Source organism: Otolemur garnettii, unplaced genomic scaffold (assembly GCF_000181295.1).
Source record: "Otolemur garnettii isolate 467f Iridium unplaced genomic scaffold, OtoGar3 scaffold00108, whole genome shotgun sequence".
Lineage (NCBI taxonomy): Eukaryota > Metazoa > Chordata > Mammalia > Primates > Galagidae > Otolemur > Otolemur garnettii.
This window is the reverse complement of record NW_003852503.1, coordinates 834,422-849,522: the sequence shown is the minus strand read 5'-3', so window position 1 is coordinate 849,522 and position 15,101 is coordinate 834,422. Positions and strand designations below refer to the sequence as shown.

Genomic DNA, 15,101 nt, shown 5'->3' with positions numbered 1-15,101 from the left:
TTTTTTGCAGTTTTTGGCCTGGGCTGGGTTTGAACCTACCACCTCCAGCATATGGGGCCAGCGCCCTACTCCCTTGAGCCACAGGCACTGCCCTTTGCTAATTTTTAAATCTTGGTCTTACATGGATCTTGGTCTCATTACAGCCCCCTGGAGAGCACAGCTCTCTCCTTCGCCGTCGTTATCTAAATATTAGCTCCAGGGCCGCCAGCACGCATGGACGGCATTATTTTAGAAGCCGATGTACTGATTTACATTAATCTCTTAGTTGACTTATTTCTGTATTTTCCTGATGTGTGTTTGTGACTTCAGAATGTAACCAACCCTTTTCCCCCTTCTTTTTTCCCAAAGAAATTCTTTTTAAATAAGTACATTAAGGAATAAGAATTGCTGAAAGCCTTTCTTAGGATGCGCACATCGGAATTTTGCAAAGTAGTAAAGGTAGCCCTATATTCCGTCACTAAAAACTGTGTAGCCAGAAGTGTATTTGTTGCTTCCTTTTACACACAGTGTTTACTTTGGAGTCCATGGTGGTGAAATGGCACCTTTAGATTCAGCCTTGCTAGAGGGCAAGATCTTGTAACTCATGGGCTAGTTAGAGCATTTTTGGTGAGAAGCATTCACAGCATTGGCATTATCCCTTTAAGGGCATTAGGTGTCAAGGAGTTAATTCCTGACCATTTAGATTGCAGGGCTCTGAAATTGCCATGGGTATAAACTACACCATGATCCTGATTTTAATTTGTTTCAACCAGAGAAGTTGGCCTGGTCTTTCTGTCTCCGTTCTTCTGACTGTCTCTCTGCTCACTGGAAAAGAAACAGAGGCTTCTCTTAAGTTCAGACCCTGAACTATTTGGGTGAGGAGCAGATTTCTTTCCAAGGCCAGAAGAGGTCTGACTGTGCACTCTGCCATTTGTATCTCAGTGGTGAGAAATTCTTCTTCCCTGAAGCAAATGCCCTCTACACGAAAGGTTCTGGCCAGGCTCCCCGAGCTTGGCTCTTTCTCCCCTGGAAGCGCTTCTAGTTCAGTTTTTAAGCTGCATTGCCCCTGCATGCTGGAAGGCAGATGATCTCAGCCTGGCACATACAGAAGCCTCTCTCCTCTTCTGGCCCAGCTCTTCCTTCCTCCAGGCGGGGCCAGGACACAGATGTGTGCTAATGAGAGCTTCTCTTTGTTTACAGGGTTTGGGATGCTCTGACGGACAATTACATCCCTTCACTCTCAGAAGACTGGAGGGACCCAAACATCGAGGCTCTGAATGGCAACAGCTCTGACACTGAGGTACCTCTTTGGGGGGGGCCCTGTTTAGTAGGGCTTGAGAAGATGTGGAATCCAGTTAGAAAAACATTCAGTAACTCAACAGTCTTCCTTATTATGTAATGAATGGAGCTCAGCAGTAGCTTAAAATCATTGCTCAGAGGGTAGGAGTTGGGAGAAGGGTGAAATATAAGGTAAGGGGGCCACCCAGGCCACCCAGCGTGTCTGAGGTCATTGGAATGGTTATCTGCAACAAATGACACGCACATAACTTCTCTCGTTGATGTGTGTTCTACAAAATGCAAAATAAGGTAGTTGAAATAAGAGAAGGGGAACTACTCCAGGCTTCTTTGGGGTTCAAATAATGATGCTTTAAAGGAAAATTAAGTTTTCCCAGCTGATATGAACAGTTCCGACCCACCAAAAACAATGCTGAGAAGTGCGGACAGGATTGTACTGGTGATGGCCAAGTTGGGCTCAGATAGTGAGGTGGCCATGTGGCGGGGGGAAGAAATTTTTTTATTTTTATTTTTTTTGAGACGGAGCCTCAAGCTATCCCCCTGGGTAAAGTGCCATGGCATCACGCTCACAGCCACCTCCAACTCCTGGGCTCAAGCGAGTCTCCTGCCTCAGCCTCCCAAGTAGCTGGGACTACAGGCGCCCACCACAGTGCCCAGCCATTTTTTGGTTGCAGCCGTCATTGTTGTTTGGCGGGCCCGGGCTGGGGATTCGAACCCGTCACCTTAGGTGTATGTGGCTGGCGCCTTAGCCACTTGAGCCACAGGCACCGAGCTGGGGGGAAGAAATTTTTATGAAACTCAACCAAAGGGGTGTTTGTGTGTCTGGACCAGAGTTATACCCCATGGTTTCTGATGCCAAGGATGAAAGTAGCCTAGGGGCTTCTGAAAAATGAAGAGGATACTTATTTTGAGTTGATTTGCATAGGCTATGGTGAGTAACCTTCTCAAAGATCCAAATTGCGGCTCGGCGCCTGTGGGTCAAGCGGCTAAGGCGCCAGCCACATACACCTAAGGTGGCGGGTTCGAATACCCAGCCCGGGCCCGCCAAACAACAATGATGGCTGCAACCAAAAAATGGCCAGGTGTTGTGGCAGGCGCCTGTAGTCCCAGCTACTTGGGAGGCTGAGACAGGAGACTCGCTTGAGCCCAGGAGTTGGAGGTTGCTATGAGCTGTGATGCCATGGCACTCTACCCAGGGGGATAGCCTGAGGCTCCATCTCAAAAAAAAAAAAAAAAAAAAAAGATCCAAATTGCCTCTCCTGGCTGAGTCTACATGTAGAATGGTTTCTTAGTTTAGGCTGCTGTACCTTAGACTGAGTAATTTATAAATAACGTAAATTTACTTCTCACTGTTCTGGGGGCAGGAAAGTCCACGATCAAGTCCCCAGCTCTGTGTCTGGTGAGGACCCTCTTCCTGGTGCAGAGAGGGCACTTCTCACTCTATCCTCCTCTGCTGAGCTCCCTTAGGCCACTTTTATAAAGGCATTTCTGAAGGCTTTACCCCCACGATCTAATCACCTCCCTAAGACCTCACCTCTTAACACTTTGAGCACTGGGATTTCAACATATGCATTTTAGGGGCACACAGAGGTAAAATCATTTAACGGCTCCATCCATGTTAAAAGCCAGTGACGGTTGGCTCGGCATAGCACAGTGGTTACAGCGCCAGCTGCATACACCAAGGGTGACAGGTTCTAACCCAGACCGGGCCAGCTAAATAACTGCAACAAAAAAATAGCCAGGCGCTATGGGGGTGCCTGTAGTCCCAGCTACTTGGGAGGCTTAGGCAAGAGAATCACTTAAGCCTAAGAGTTTGAGGTTGCTGTGAGTTGTGATACCATAGTATTCTACCCAGGGCAACAGCTTGAGACTCTGTCTTCAAAAAAAAAAAAAGCCAGTTATGGTCTTGGTTGGTTTTCTAGTTTCAGCTGTGAAAAAAATTTAACAATTTCTTATCAGGAAGGCCTGTCACATCCCTGTGAGCCCAGCAAATGTTGGAGGGGGGTGGATCTAATTTTTCTAAGTGCTCCAAAATTGAGTCCAAGTAAAAAAGCAGGAAACAGATTCTCCTGATTGTTCAATATATTTGCAGATTCTTGCTAAAAATAGCACAGCAAAGAGATCGGCAGTTGACCAATTTGTTGACTCTTCACTTGTCTAATAATTGGCAATCCCAAATACTCAAAACCTTAGGGTTTCATTAACTAGAGCAGGTAAAATGGTGACTTTGAGATAAGATTTATTGCAAGTCTACTTGGTATAGACATAGGAGTCTGTGTCGCAGCTCTTCCTTTTTATTTTTATTTTTTTTGAGACCGAGTCTCACTCTGTCACCTTGGGGAGAGTGCCATGGCTTCATACATAGCTCACTGCAACCTTAAACTCTTGGGCTCAAGAGACCCTCTTGCCTCAGCCTCCCGGAGACAATAGGCACCTGCTCCTAAGACCAGCTAATTTTTCTATTTATAGTAGAGACTCAGTCTCTCTGTTGGTCAGGCTGGTCTCAACTCTTGAGCTCAAGCAAACCACCTGCCTTAGCCTCCCAGAGTGCTAGGATTACAGGTGGAAGTCACCACGCCCGGCCTCAGGTCTTGCTTTGAACTGTCAACTTTTCGTACTTTCTCTTGTGACGTTTACATGCATGGTGTTTCAAACTCACCCAAAATGCAAAGGAAAGGAGGCAATAATGGCATAAATCTAGGTACTGGAATTAAATCAGGTCCATCGTGGTACAAAAGGCGGATTTTGCTTTGAGCTCTTTTGCCGCCTTTCCAACTCATTTTGTGGATTGAGCCAAAGGGTATATAAGATAACATGCCCTTCAAAAGGACTTCAATTTATCCTCATCTGCAAATTTCCCTCAAGAGGCTTAATATTTCAGGGTGAATTGAATGACCCTGAGAGGGATGATCGGAAGCTCTGCTTGCTCCTTATAGTATTTCTTTTCATTTAACCCATGGGAAAAGGACAGAGTAGCGAAAGTAGATGGAGGAAGGCTGTTTTATTTCATCCCCCTTTATCATTTGGATTAATTACAGGAGAAGCTCTGTTCACTGATCTCAGTTTCAATGACTTACTAGGTTAACCAGTACTCTGTATTCCTTCCTTAAACCATACCAACCAAAGCCTTTTTCAGGCAGAGCGCACAAAGCTGGTAGGTGTCTCTCTAGCAAGTCCTCACACCTTCCACTTTTAAGTTCATTTTCAAGAATCGGCTATCCTTGTGACTATAAGTAATTTAATTAAATAGTATACAATCTGTTGAACTGTGACTGCAAAGAGTCATTTTTCCTTGGTTAAAATCAAAGTAACATATGCACATAGTTTAAAAAGTCAGGGCAGCACTCATAGCTCAGTGGGTAGGGCGCTGGCCACATACACCAAGGCAGCCAGGTTTGAACCCGTCCCGGGCCTGCTAAACAACGACAACTGCCAAAAAAAAAAAAAAAAAAAGCCAGGTGTTGTGGTGGGTGCCTATAGTCCCAGCTACTCAGGAGGCTAAGGCAAGAGAATCACTTAAGCCCAAGAGTTTGAGGTTGCTGTGAGCTGCAACAGCACAGCACTCTACTGAGGGTGATATAGTGAGACTGTCTCAAAAAAAAAAGTCATATAATACTTTTTTAGTAATATGTGTACATTATAAGACTTAAAGATAAAAACAGCAGCACCTTGCCTCATCTTTCCCTGCTCTGCATGAGGGAAACCATTCATATTTCTTTTTCTTTCTTTCTTTTTTTTTTTTTTGAGACAGAGTCTCGCTTTGTACCCCTCAGTAGAGTGCTATGGCATCACGGCTCACAGCTACCTCGAACTCTTGGGCTTAAGCGATTCTCTTGCCTCAGCCTCCCAAGTAGCTGGGATGACAGGCACCAGCCACAATGCCTGGCTATTTTTAGAGAGGAGGTCTTGCTCTTTCTCAGGCTGGTCTTGAACCTATGAGCTCAGGCAATACGCCCGCCTCAGCTACCAAGTACTGAGATTAGAGACATTGAGCATTTTTTCATATGTTTATTGGCCATTAGTCTATCTTCTTCTGAAATACTTCTGTTCATGCTTTTTGCCCACTTTTTTTTTTCTTTGCAGTTTTGGCTGGGGCTGGGCTTGAACCCGCCGGCCCCCGTATATGGGGCTGGCACCCTACTCCTTGAGCTACAGGCACTTCCTGTTTTTGCCCCCTTTTTCATGGGGTTGTTTGATGTCTGTTTGCTTATTTGCCTGTGGTCTTTGTAGATTCTGGTTACCAAGGCTTTGTCACATGTAGAACATGCACGTATTTTCTCCCATTATGGAAGTTGTCTATTCACTCTATTGATTGTTTCCTTGGTTGTGCTGAAGCTTTTCAGTTTAATCAGGTCCCATTTGCAGATTTTTGTTGTTGCCGTGATTGCTTTTGGGATCTTCTTCATACATTCTTTGCCTATGGAGTTCTCTTATAGGAAAAACCTATAAGAGTTTTTCTAGTCTCCCTTTTTTAGAAAAAAGTCCCCAGGCTCGGCGCCTGTGGCTCAACCGGCTAAGGCGCCAGCCACATACACCTAAGGTGGCGGGTTCGAATCCCCAGCCTGGACCCGCCAAACAACAATGATGGCTGCAACCAAAAAATGGCCAGGCGTTGTGGTGGGCGCCTGTGGTCCCAGCTACTTGGGAGGCTGAGGCAGGAGACTCGCTTGAGCCCAGGAGTTGGAGGTTGCTGTGAGCGTGATGCCATGGCACTCTACCCAGGGGGATAGCTTGAGGCTCCATCTCAAAAAAAAAAAAAAAAGAAAAGAAAAAAGTCCCCAGCCTTTTTGAAGGAGATGGGATCATACATGTAGGCGCCTTTCTGCCTGGGGTGGGAGAAGAGACCTCCCATCTCAGCAGCTCTCGGTGAAGAATCTGAACAAACCCTCCCCTGGGTAGAGGCATCATAGCTCACAGCAACCTCATTGTTCAACTTGTATGATTTGAATCTCTTAAAATACAGTAAGACTGATTTGTGGTCCAGTGTTTAGTGCATCCTAAGATGCATGTGCACCCTGCACTTGTTGGTTGTAATGTTTCATACATGTCACCTAGGTTAAGTTGGTTGGTAGCATTGTTGAAATCTCCTATATCCTAACTGATTTTTTTCCTCTTTGTTCTATCAATTAGTGAGAGAAGAGTGTTAAAGTCTTCAACTATTATTATAAATTTGTCTCTCTTTAGTTCTCTTATTTTTTGTTTTATATATTTTGGAAGCTCTGTTATTGGGTACACCACTCTGATGAATTGACCCTTTTATTATTGTGAAAGTCCTTCTGTCTCTGATATAATATTTCTTATCTTAAAGTCAATTTTGCCTGATATAAATTTAGCTGCTCCAGCTTTCTTATCCATATTGTTTGCAAGGTGTGTATATTTGTGTGTGTGTGTGTATTCAGTTCTTTCACTTTCTACCTATCTTCATCTTTATATTTAAAGTTTTTTTTTTTTTTTGCAGGTAGCATATAACTGAGTCTTGCTTTTATAGTTAGTCTGACAATTTATGTTCTTTGATTTATTATATTTAATACATTTGCATAGTTTACTTCATTAGCATTTAACTTAATATTGATAATTTGTGTTAATGTATCCTAGCTTGCATTTCTTTCCTTTCTGTTTTGGAGTACAGTGGCATCATCCTAGCCCACTGCAGCCTCAAACTCCTGGGCTCAGACAGTCCTCCTGCTTCAGCCTCCTAAGTCGTTGGGATTACAGAAGGATGCCACCACACCTGACTAATTTTTAAAATTGTTTGTAGAGATGGCCTCTTACTCTATTGCCCAAGTTGGTCTCAAACTCCTAGCCTAAAGTTATCCTCCTATCTCAGCCTCCCAAAGTGCTGGGATTACAAGTATGAGCCTCTATTCCTGGTTCTAAACCTTGCATTTCTAATTATGCCCTCCAGTTCTGTTGTTTTGTTGCTCTTCTGTTCCATCCTTCCTGCCTTCTTTTTTTTTTTTTTTGAGACAGAGCCTCAAGCTGTCCCCCTGGGTAGAGTGCCGTGGCATTACAGCTCACAGCAACCTCCAACTCCTGGGCTCAAGCGAGTCTCCTGCCTCCGCCTCCCAAGTAGCTGGGACCACAGGCGCCCGCCACAACGCCCGGCTATTTTTTGGTTGCAGCTGTCATTGCTGTTTGGCGGGTCCGGGCTGGGGATTCGAACCCACCACCTTAGGTGTACGTGGCTGGCACCTTAGCCGGTTGAGCTATAGGCGCCGAGCCCCTTCCTGCCTTCTGATGGCTTCATCAAGTATTCTTTGTCTTTCCATCCTGTGTCTTCTGCTGGATTTTTATCTATGCACATTTGTATTTTTTTAATGGTTTCTCTAGGGATTATACTCTACATTACTAAGTTATCCATTTGGAATTAATATTGTACTGCTTCACATAAAATGTAAAACACTTATAATAGTATGTCTGTTCCTTCCATCCTTCATGCTATCCTTGTCATAGGTTTCATTTCAATCTACATTATATACCCTACAGCACAAAGGTAGTTTTGCTTTAGACAGTTGTCTTTTATGAAAATCAAGAGAAGGAAAAAAATATATATTTTAAAATAAAAAATAGCCAGAGATAATTTTTTCACATTTTACCCACATACTTAGCATATCTGGTGTTTCATCTTCTTTCCCAGAGATCTGATTTTCTATAATTTCCTTTCAACCCAAAGAACTTTTTTTTAGCACTTCTTGTAGTGGGGGACTCTAGGTGACTGATTCTTTCAGCTTTCATTTATCTCATGTTTTCCTCCTTTTTTTTCAAAGATCACAGCCTTGCACTGCTTGTGTCTAGCTCCAGCAAACAATTAGCCCATAGATTTTGTCCACATTTACAGTTGTTTTTGGCAGGAGGGGTAGGTCCAATATTAGTTACTCCGTCATGGTTGAAAGAGGTCATCTCTTCCATTTCTTCTATTCAAGCATTAGGCTTCTTAAAATTATCTTTTGAATTGTTTCCCCCTCTCCCATTTTCCGTTTACTCATTTGTTTTATTCTCCAGGAGATTTTCTGAACCTTTAACTCTATTGAAAAATTGAAATCTTACTATCATACTTGTAACTTATGCAAGTCTTTATACTAAGGAGAAGAGACTCCATTGATTTGTAGTCACTTTTCAAAACCTGTCTTTCTCTCTCTCTGTTATTCTCTCTTCCCTGGAGCTTTCCCCTCTCTGCACATGATTCTGTCCTGGTAAGGGAGGTTGGTAGGGATTTTGTAAAGGAAAGAGAAGAGGCTCATTGAGAAGTGACCAAAGCTATAGGAATACAGGAGAATCTGGCAGGATGGAGAGAACATGCAGCAACCAGGCCTAGAGAGGGAGGAGGAAAGGCCAGCGGTAGGGTAGATATGAGAGGTAAGAGATAAGCCAAGCTTAGGAGATGGAAGGAGCCAGGGCTTTCTTGGGACTATTTCGTGTATGCCTCCCCTTTTATTTTTCTTATTTGGTGGGTGACTTCAGAGATCTGAGAAAATGAGGGACGGTTATAGCTCCTATAACAGCAGGAATTCAGGATAGCTTTTGTAAGCTTGTAATTGATTTTCCCATCTCTTTATACCCAAGCCTGACAACTTAGGCCTATAGGCTTTGTGCCTGAGATGGGGAGGGGAGAGAAAGCTGTAAAAGTCCCACCCTTCATGTCACTGCCTAAGTTCACTAACATTTAACAGCAAGAAATATCTACCACTGGTAGTTCCTCTCCACCTTTGCTCTCCCTGACTTATGCCTGAAACTCAGAGGGAGGACATCAGAGAGGGAAGTGGTACATTCAGAGATGTAAACCCACTAAATTGGCTACATTTCAGAAAATGCAATTCCATTTTTTTGAGACAGAGTCTCACTATGTCACCCTGGGTAGAGTGCCGTGACATCACAGCTCACAGCAACCTCCAACTCTTGGGCTTAAGTGATTCTCTTGCCTTAGCCTCCTAAGTAGCTGGGACTACAGGTGTCTGCCACAACACCTAGCTATTTTTTATTGCAGTTGTCATTGTTGTTTAGCTGGCCCGGGCTGGGTTTGAACCCACCAGCCCCGGTGTATATGGCTGGCACCGTAACCACTGTGCTACAGACGCCGAGCCGTGTAATTCCATTTTTTTATGCATTCCATTTTTTTTAGACTTAATGACAAAAAAAAAGACCTTTAATATTCTGATTTATAGATTGACAGTTGCTGTCAGATGCTTATAAAATAATAACCCAAACAGAAAACAAAAAACTATTTTCTAGTAAGAGCCCTAACTCAGGCTCATGCTGATTTGGGGGTGCACACATATTGATGAATTTCTTTTCTTTTTTTTAACCTTTGGTCTGGAGTTAAAAATGTGTCTTTGTTCTCTTAATTTTGGGCTAATTTCTATCACAAGACTTTCTGACCTGAAGGAAGTTCTACTGTATTTGAGGGTAGCTGTTAACAAAGTGCAGCTCCAGGAGTTTTGTTCTGCATAGCGGGGAGCTGTGGAAACCAAGCGGCTACTGCAGGTGGTAGACTTGGCAGAGAGAGGAGCATATGTGCCCCTCAGCAGAAATGGATGTCACCATCTGGCACGCACGCCCCTCCAATGTCTCTCTTTCCTCGCTGTCCTATCCCTTATCCAGGTTGAGTGCAGATGGCATTTAGGGTACATTTGCTTAATTTTTTTCATGACCCGGTCCTGGTTTTAAGCAAATGGGGATAGAAGGTGATGTACCTTTTTAGGGGTATCTGCCAAGGTGGAGTTTAAAGATGAGGGGAGTAACTCAGAAATGCATTAATGGATACAGGATCTATGCGTTTATGATTTAATTAAAAAAGAAAGAAAAGAAAGATGATGGGAGAGGTTTCTGAGGATAGACTGCCTCTGACATGATTGCTCAGATTAGAACTGGGGTATTTCCTGTAAGAATAGGAAGAATGTGATTCTTGGGGAAGAGGGTAGTCATCCAGTTGGAGGAGTCACCCAGGAGGATGGATGGATTCCTGGGTGAGAAGTGGCTCTGCAGAGAGATTTCCTGGAGATACTCCTTGCTGACCTCCCCCTCACCCCGGCCATAGGATATTCAAATCAGACTTATGGACATAGAATCTTAGGTATGATTATGACATTTTGGAGACATAGGGAGAATAGACTAAATGGATTTCTCTTTCAATATTTTTTTTTTTGAGACAGGGCCTCAAGCTGTCGCCCTGGGTAGAATGCTATGGCATCATAGTTCATAGTAACCTCCAACTCCTGGGCTTAAGCAATTCTCTGGCCTCAGCCTCTCAAGTAGCTGGGACCACAGGTGCCTGCCACCACGCCTATTTTTTGGTTGTGGTTGTCATTGTTGTCTGGCAGGCCTGGGCTGGATTTGAACCCACCAGCTCTGGTGTATGTGGCTGGCACCTTAGCCGCTTGAGCTACAGGTGCCAAGCCTCAATATTTTTCTTGTTGCTGTTTAGTTCACGTGATCAGGTTACTCAGTGGCCTGCCATGGATGTATTTCTTATGTCCTCCATCAGCTGTGATACCTGTATCCTGGTAACAGGATGGCATTCCTTCAAATTCTAAAAGTTATTGCTATTTGGACTAAAACAACCTACTCTTTAAAATGCCTAATGAGATAAAATCTGAAAACAAATCCCCAGGTTGAAGCTCCTTAACAAAAAAGCATGCCTTTGCCACAGGCTTGGTTGCAGTCGGGAAGGTTCCTGTGCACCCGACGATGGCCTGTCTGGGACTTAAAGAACCATGTTTGTTCCCTTTGACTCAGGATTGGGCTTGCCACTCCTCCCCTGTTGTCCTTTTCTGGCAGTATTAGACCCAGCAGTGCATGCTGGGTGACATTTGGCACATTTGGAATCAGATGCAACTCTGGATACCCCTTCAACTCCCTTCTTAGATAATGGTTGGCTGCAGTGGTCTCTTGGTCAGTATAATCCATTCTAGAGGCCAGAGGCAATCCTAGTTCTGAGATGGTGATCAGAATCCCATCTGCCTTTCTCCCCGCAGATCCATGAGAAAGAAGAGGAAGAGTTCAATGAGAAGAGTGAAAACGATTCTGGTATCAATGAGGAGCCTCTACTCACAGCAGATCAGGTATGAAGATTTAAGGTCTTGGGTCCTTCTGTTCTTTCGGTACAGAAAAAGTTTAAGAGAACATCATTGCCACGTCCATTTAAGGTGGAAGGAAGATGTATGGTCTTGGAGAAAGCTGTGTTGATGACTCAGAGTGCCTCTGATACAGAATTTCATTCCTCTTTAGCCTCAGTTTACCACCTGCAGTGAGCATGATATAAGGATGGCTGGAGTCTCTAATGAGCCAGAGATGGGTGGCCACCACTCTTACTAAGCCGCGTATTGCAATTTATTGTGCTTGGAGTCAAGACATATGAACAAGGGTCTCAAACATACGTTTTTCCAAAAGAGAAATGATAGATGGGGGTTTTGTGTGATAGATATTTTATCATATTTTATGGAAAATTTAATGGACTTTTGAGTTTTCTAAAAGGAGTGTTAAAGACACTTCTGTCATTGTTTGTGAATAAAGAGTGCTGGACATTTGAGTTAATTACCTATTAGTTTTAATTTAATATATTAATTAAGAAGGATAATGTTGAGTGTCTGGGTTCCTTATTCAACTGTTTAGTCAACAAATATACATAAGTGCCTATTTTGAGCTGGATGCCATATAAGTTTCCATTAAGTTATTCTTAAAAACTTCCACTGGAAACTTACAGTGCCAAAATGTACTATTTAGCAGAGGTACTTCTTTCTATCTGTTATAAAAAAAATGCGATTAGAAACAAGTCAGGATTAGGAGATTCAAAGGAATTAGATTTTTTTTTTTTTTTTGAGACAGAGCCTTAAGCTGTCACCCTGGGTAGTGCTGTGGCATCACAGCTCACAGCAACCTCCAAATCCTAGGCTTAAGCAATTCTCTTGCTTCAGCCTCCTAAGTAACTGGGACTACAGGTGCCTGCCACAATGCCCTATTTTTTGGTTACAATTCTCATTGTTGTTTGGCGGGCCTGGGCTGGATTCGAACCCGCCAGCTCTGGTGTATGTGGCTGCTGCCTTAGCCTCTTGAGAGACAGGTGCCGAGCCAGGAATTAGATTTTTTTTAAGGAGAAGGGGGTGAACAGTTAATTCTTGTGAATTGTAGGCAGAAATGACATGAAGGCAATGATAATCACTCTAAGAGAAACTCAGCCATAAAATTCTAAAGGGGGTTTGTGTCATTTGAGGTTATACTCCTGCATTCTATGAAATACCTTTTAGTAGTCAAAGAGTAGGTATCCCCTAAATTTGTGAGTAGAGATGAGAAGGTTTAGGAATAACAATAAGAATTATTCTCAAGGAGGAAGCCCTAAGCTGCATTACTTTGGGCCAGTCTAACATGAAGAAACCCATCTAGAGACTGAGTAGCCTTAGAGGTTGAGTCCATCACAGCATGGAGAACAGACAAGTGTTTAAAGGCACTGTTGCGACCAAGCTCATTGACAGATTCACTTTCAGAAGCACTCGTTGCTTATTCTGTTTTCTTTATTCATAAACCATTAATGCCCAAGGTAAGTCACTTTCGTTCTTTTTGGCAGATAGGCAGATGTACCTTCCATCCTGGGAGCTAGACTCTACCAATGGTCTGGATTAGAGCTGGAGTTCTTATCTATGTTTTGCTTCTAGGCCATATCTATCTTTTTTATTATTTTATCTTTATCTTTATTTTCACTTATTGCTATCTAGATGGATTCTGGAGCAATGCTTCATTTTTTCCAGTCATATGTATTGTGACAATTTATGGACCTGGGGTTCATGTTAAAGTCAGGCAGATAAAGTATTTTCCCACTTAGAATAAAGTACTCAGCAAATTGAAGTAATGGTTCCCTTCCAGGCAGTTCTGCTTTGTTTCCTGAAACAGTAGTTTATTTCCAATAAATCATTTATCTCAATGGTGCTCTTGGAAGAGGTTTTACATTAAAGAGTGCTCTGTGTTAAGGGAGTACTCTTAAGGGAAGACTATGCAAACCTTTGGTCAGATCTATTTTTCTTATTCATTATTTATTAAGAAACAATACCGCTTTAGGAATTTTACCAGTGTAACCTGGTTCTTTGTACCCTCAATGGATCCTCAACAATAATAAAAAAAAAAAAGATACAAAAGGTAATAATGATAGCTCATGTTTTTAGAGTTCTTTCTATGTGTCAGATCTTATTGTCAGACTTTCTGTGTATAAACTTCTTTCATTAGAAACATCCTTAACTGATTAAAATTCAAGCCAGAATACCCCTCTAGCAGAGACAGAGGTAGCACCCTCTCCTGTTCCTTCTTCAGGTAATTGAGGAAATTGAGGAAATGATGCAGAACTCTCCAGACCCTGAGGAAGAAGAGGAGGTTCTGGAGGAAGAGGATGGTGGAGAGACCTCCTCCCAGGCAGACTCAGTCCTCCTGCAGGAGATGCAGGCCTTGACACAGACCTTCAACAACAACTGGTCCTATGAAGGTGAGGGCCCTGGGGGCTGGGCTGGGCTTGCTGAGAGTGGACCTACTCTGTTGCAGGCACTGGGCCATGTGCTGTGCTTTGGTCACTGCCCCCAGCAGAGGTTTACAAATCTAGGGGGCCAGTAACATCTTTCTGACTTGGCATCAGGAGAAAAGCAAGCATTTTCTATTAAAAAACAATAAGGCAGTCCAACAAATTTTAAATGGTAAAACTAGCCAAAGAACAAAACTAAACCAGAAGGCAGGCAAGGTGGCTCATGCCTGTTGTCCTAGCACTTTGGGAGGCTGATGAGGGAAGATCACTTAAGGCCAGGAGTTCAAGACCAGCCAGGAGTTTGAGGTTGCACTGAGTTATGGTGATGCTGCTTCACTCTAGCCTAGGTGACAGAGTGAGACTCTAACTCAAAAACAAAAATAAGAAACAAAAATAACCTCCTACCTTAAGCGATCCACCCACCCTAGCCTTCCAAATAGCTAGGACTATAGGGGTACGCTACCATGCCTAGCTAATTAAAAAAAAAAAAAAAGACTAGAGCAGAGTAGAAGTAGAAGAAATTTGAACTGCTATCTAAAACAACAAATGGGGTTGGGTACAGTGGCTCAGGCCTGTAATCCTAGCACTCTGGGAGGTCAAGACAGGTGGACTGCTTGAGCTCAGGAGTTGGAGGCCAGCCTGAACAAGAGTGAGACCCCCGTCTCCACTAAAAATAGAAAAACTATCTGGTCATCATGATGGGTGCTTGTTATCCCAGCTACTTGGGAGGCAGAGGCAGGAGGATGGCTTGAGCCTAAGAATTTGAGGTTGCTGTGAGCTATGATGACAAAGCCACAGCACTTTACCAGGGCAATAGAATGAGACTCTGTCTCAAAAAAATAAAAAAATAGGGCCGTGCCTGTGGCTCAAAAAAGTAGGGTGCCAGCCGCATATACCAGAGGTGGCAGGTTCAAACCCAGCCCTGGCCAAAAACTGCAAAATAAATAAATAAATAATAAATAAAATAAAATAAAGATGCTATCATAAAATCAATGCAGGGAAAAAGATACAAAAGGCAATATGACAGCTCTTGTTTTTGGAGTGCTTTCTACATGTCAGATCTTTTTTTTTGGGGGGGGGCAGCTTTTGACCGGGGTTGGGTTTGAACCTGCCACCTCTGGCACATGGGGCCGGCGTCCTACTCCTTTGAGCCACAGGCACTGCCAACATGTCAGATCTTATTCTCAGACTTTCTGTACATAAACTTGTTTCATCCTCACACAAACCCCATTAGGATTGAGCTAACTGAGTCCTCTGAGAGGTTAAGTGACCTGTCCAACGCCCCTGTTCGGAAAATATCATTAGAAACAAACAAAAAGGCTCAGCACCT

The 15,101-nt window shown here is 43.3% G+C and overlaps 1 protein-coding gene across 1 annotated transcript in view; it reads left to right on the top strand.

The window, feature by feature from the left end:
* FEZ1 (fasciculation and elongation protein zeta 1) overlaps positions 1-15,101 on the top strand; it is a 38,438-nt gene that overhangs the window by 7,058 nt on the left and 16,279 nt on the right. Inside the window, exons 2-4 of the mRNA XM_012809605.2 lie at positions 1,180-1,279; positions 11,247-11,333; positions 13,570-13,738. Of these exons, the coding sequence (XP_012665059.1) occupies positions 1,180-1,279; positions 11,247-11,333; positions 13,570-13,738 (356 nt within the window). The remainder of the gene's footprint in view (positions 1-1,179; positions 1,280-11,246; positions 11,334-13,569; positions 13,739-15,101) is intronic.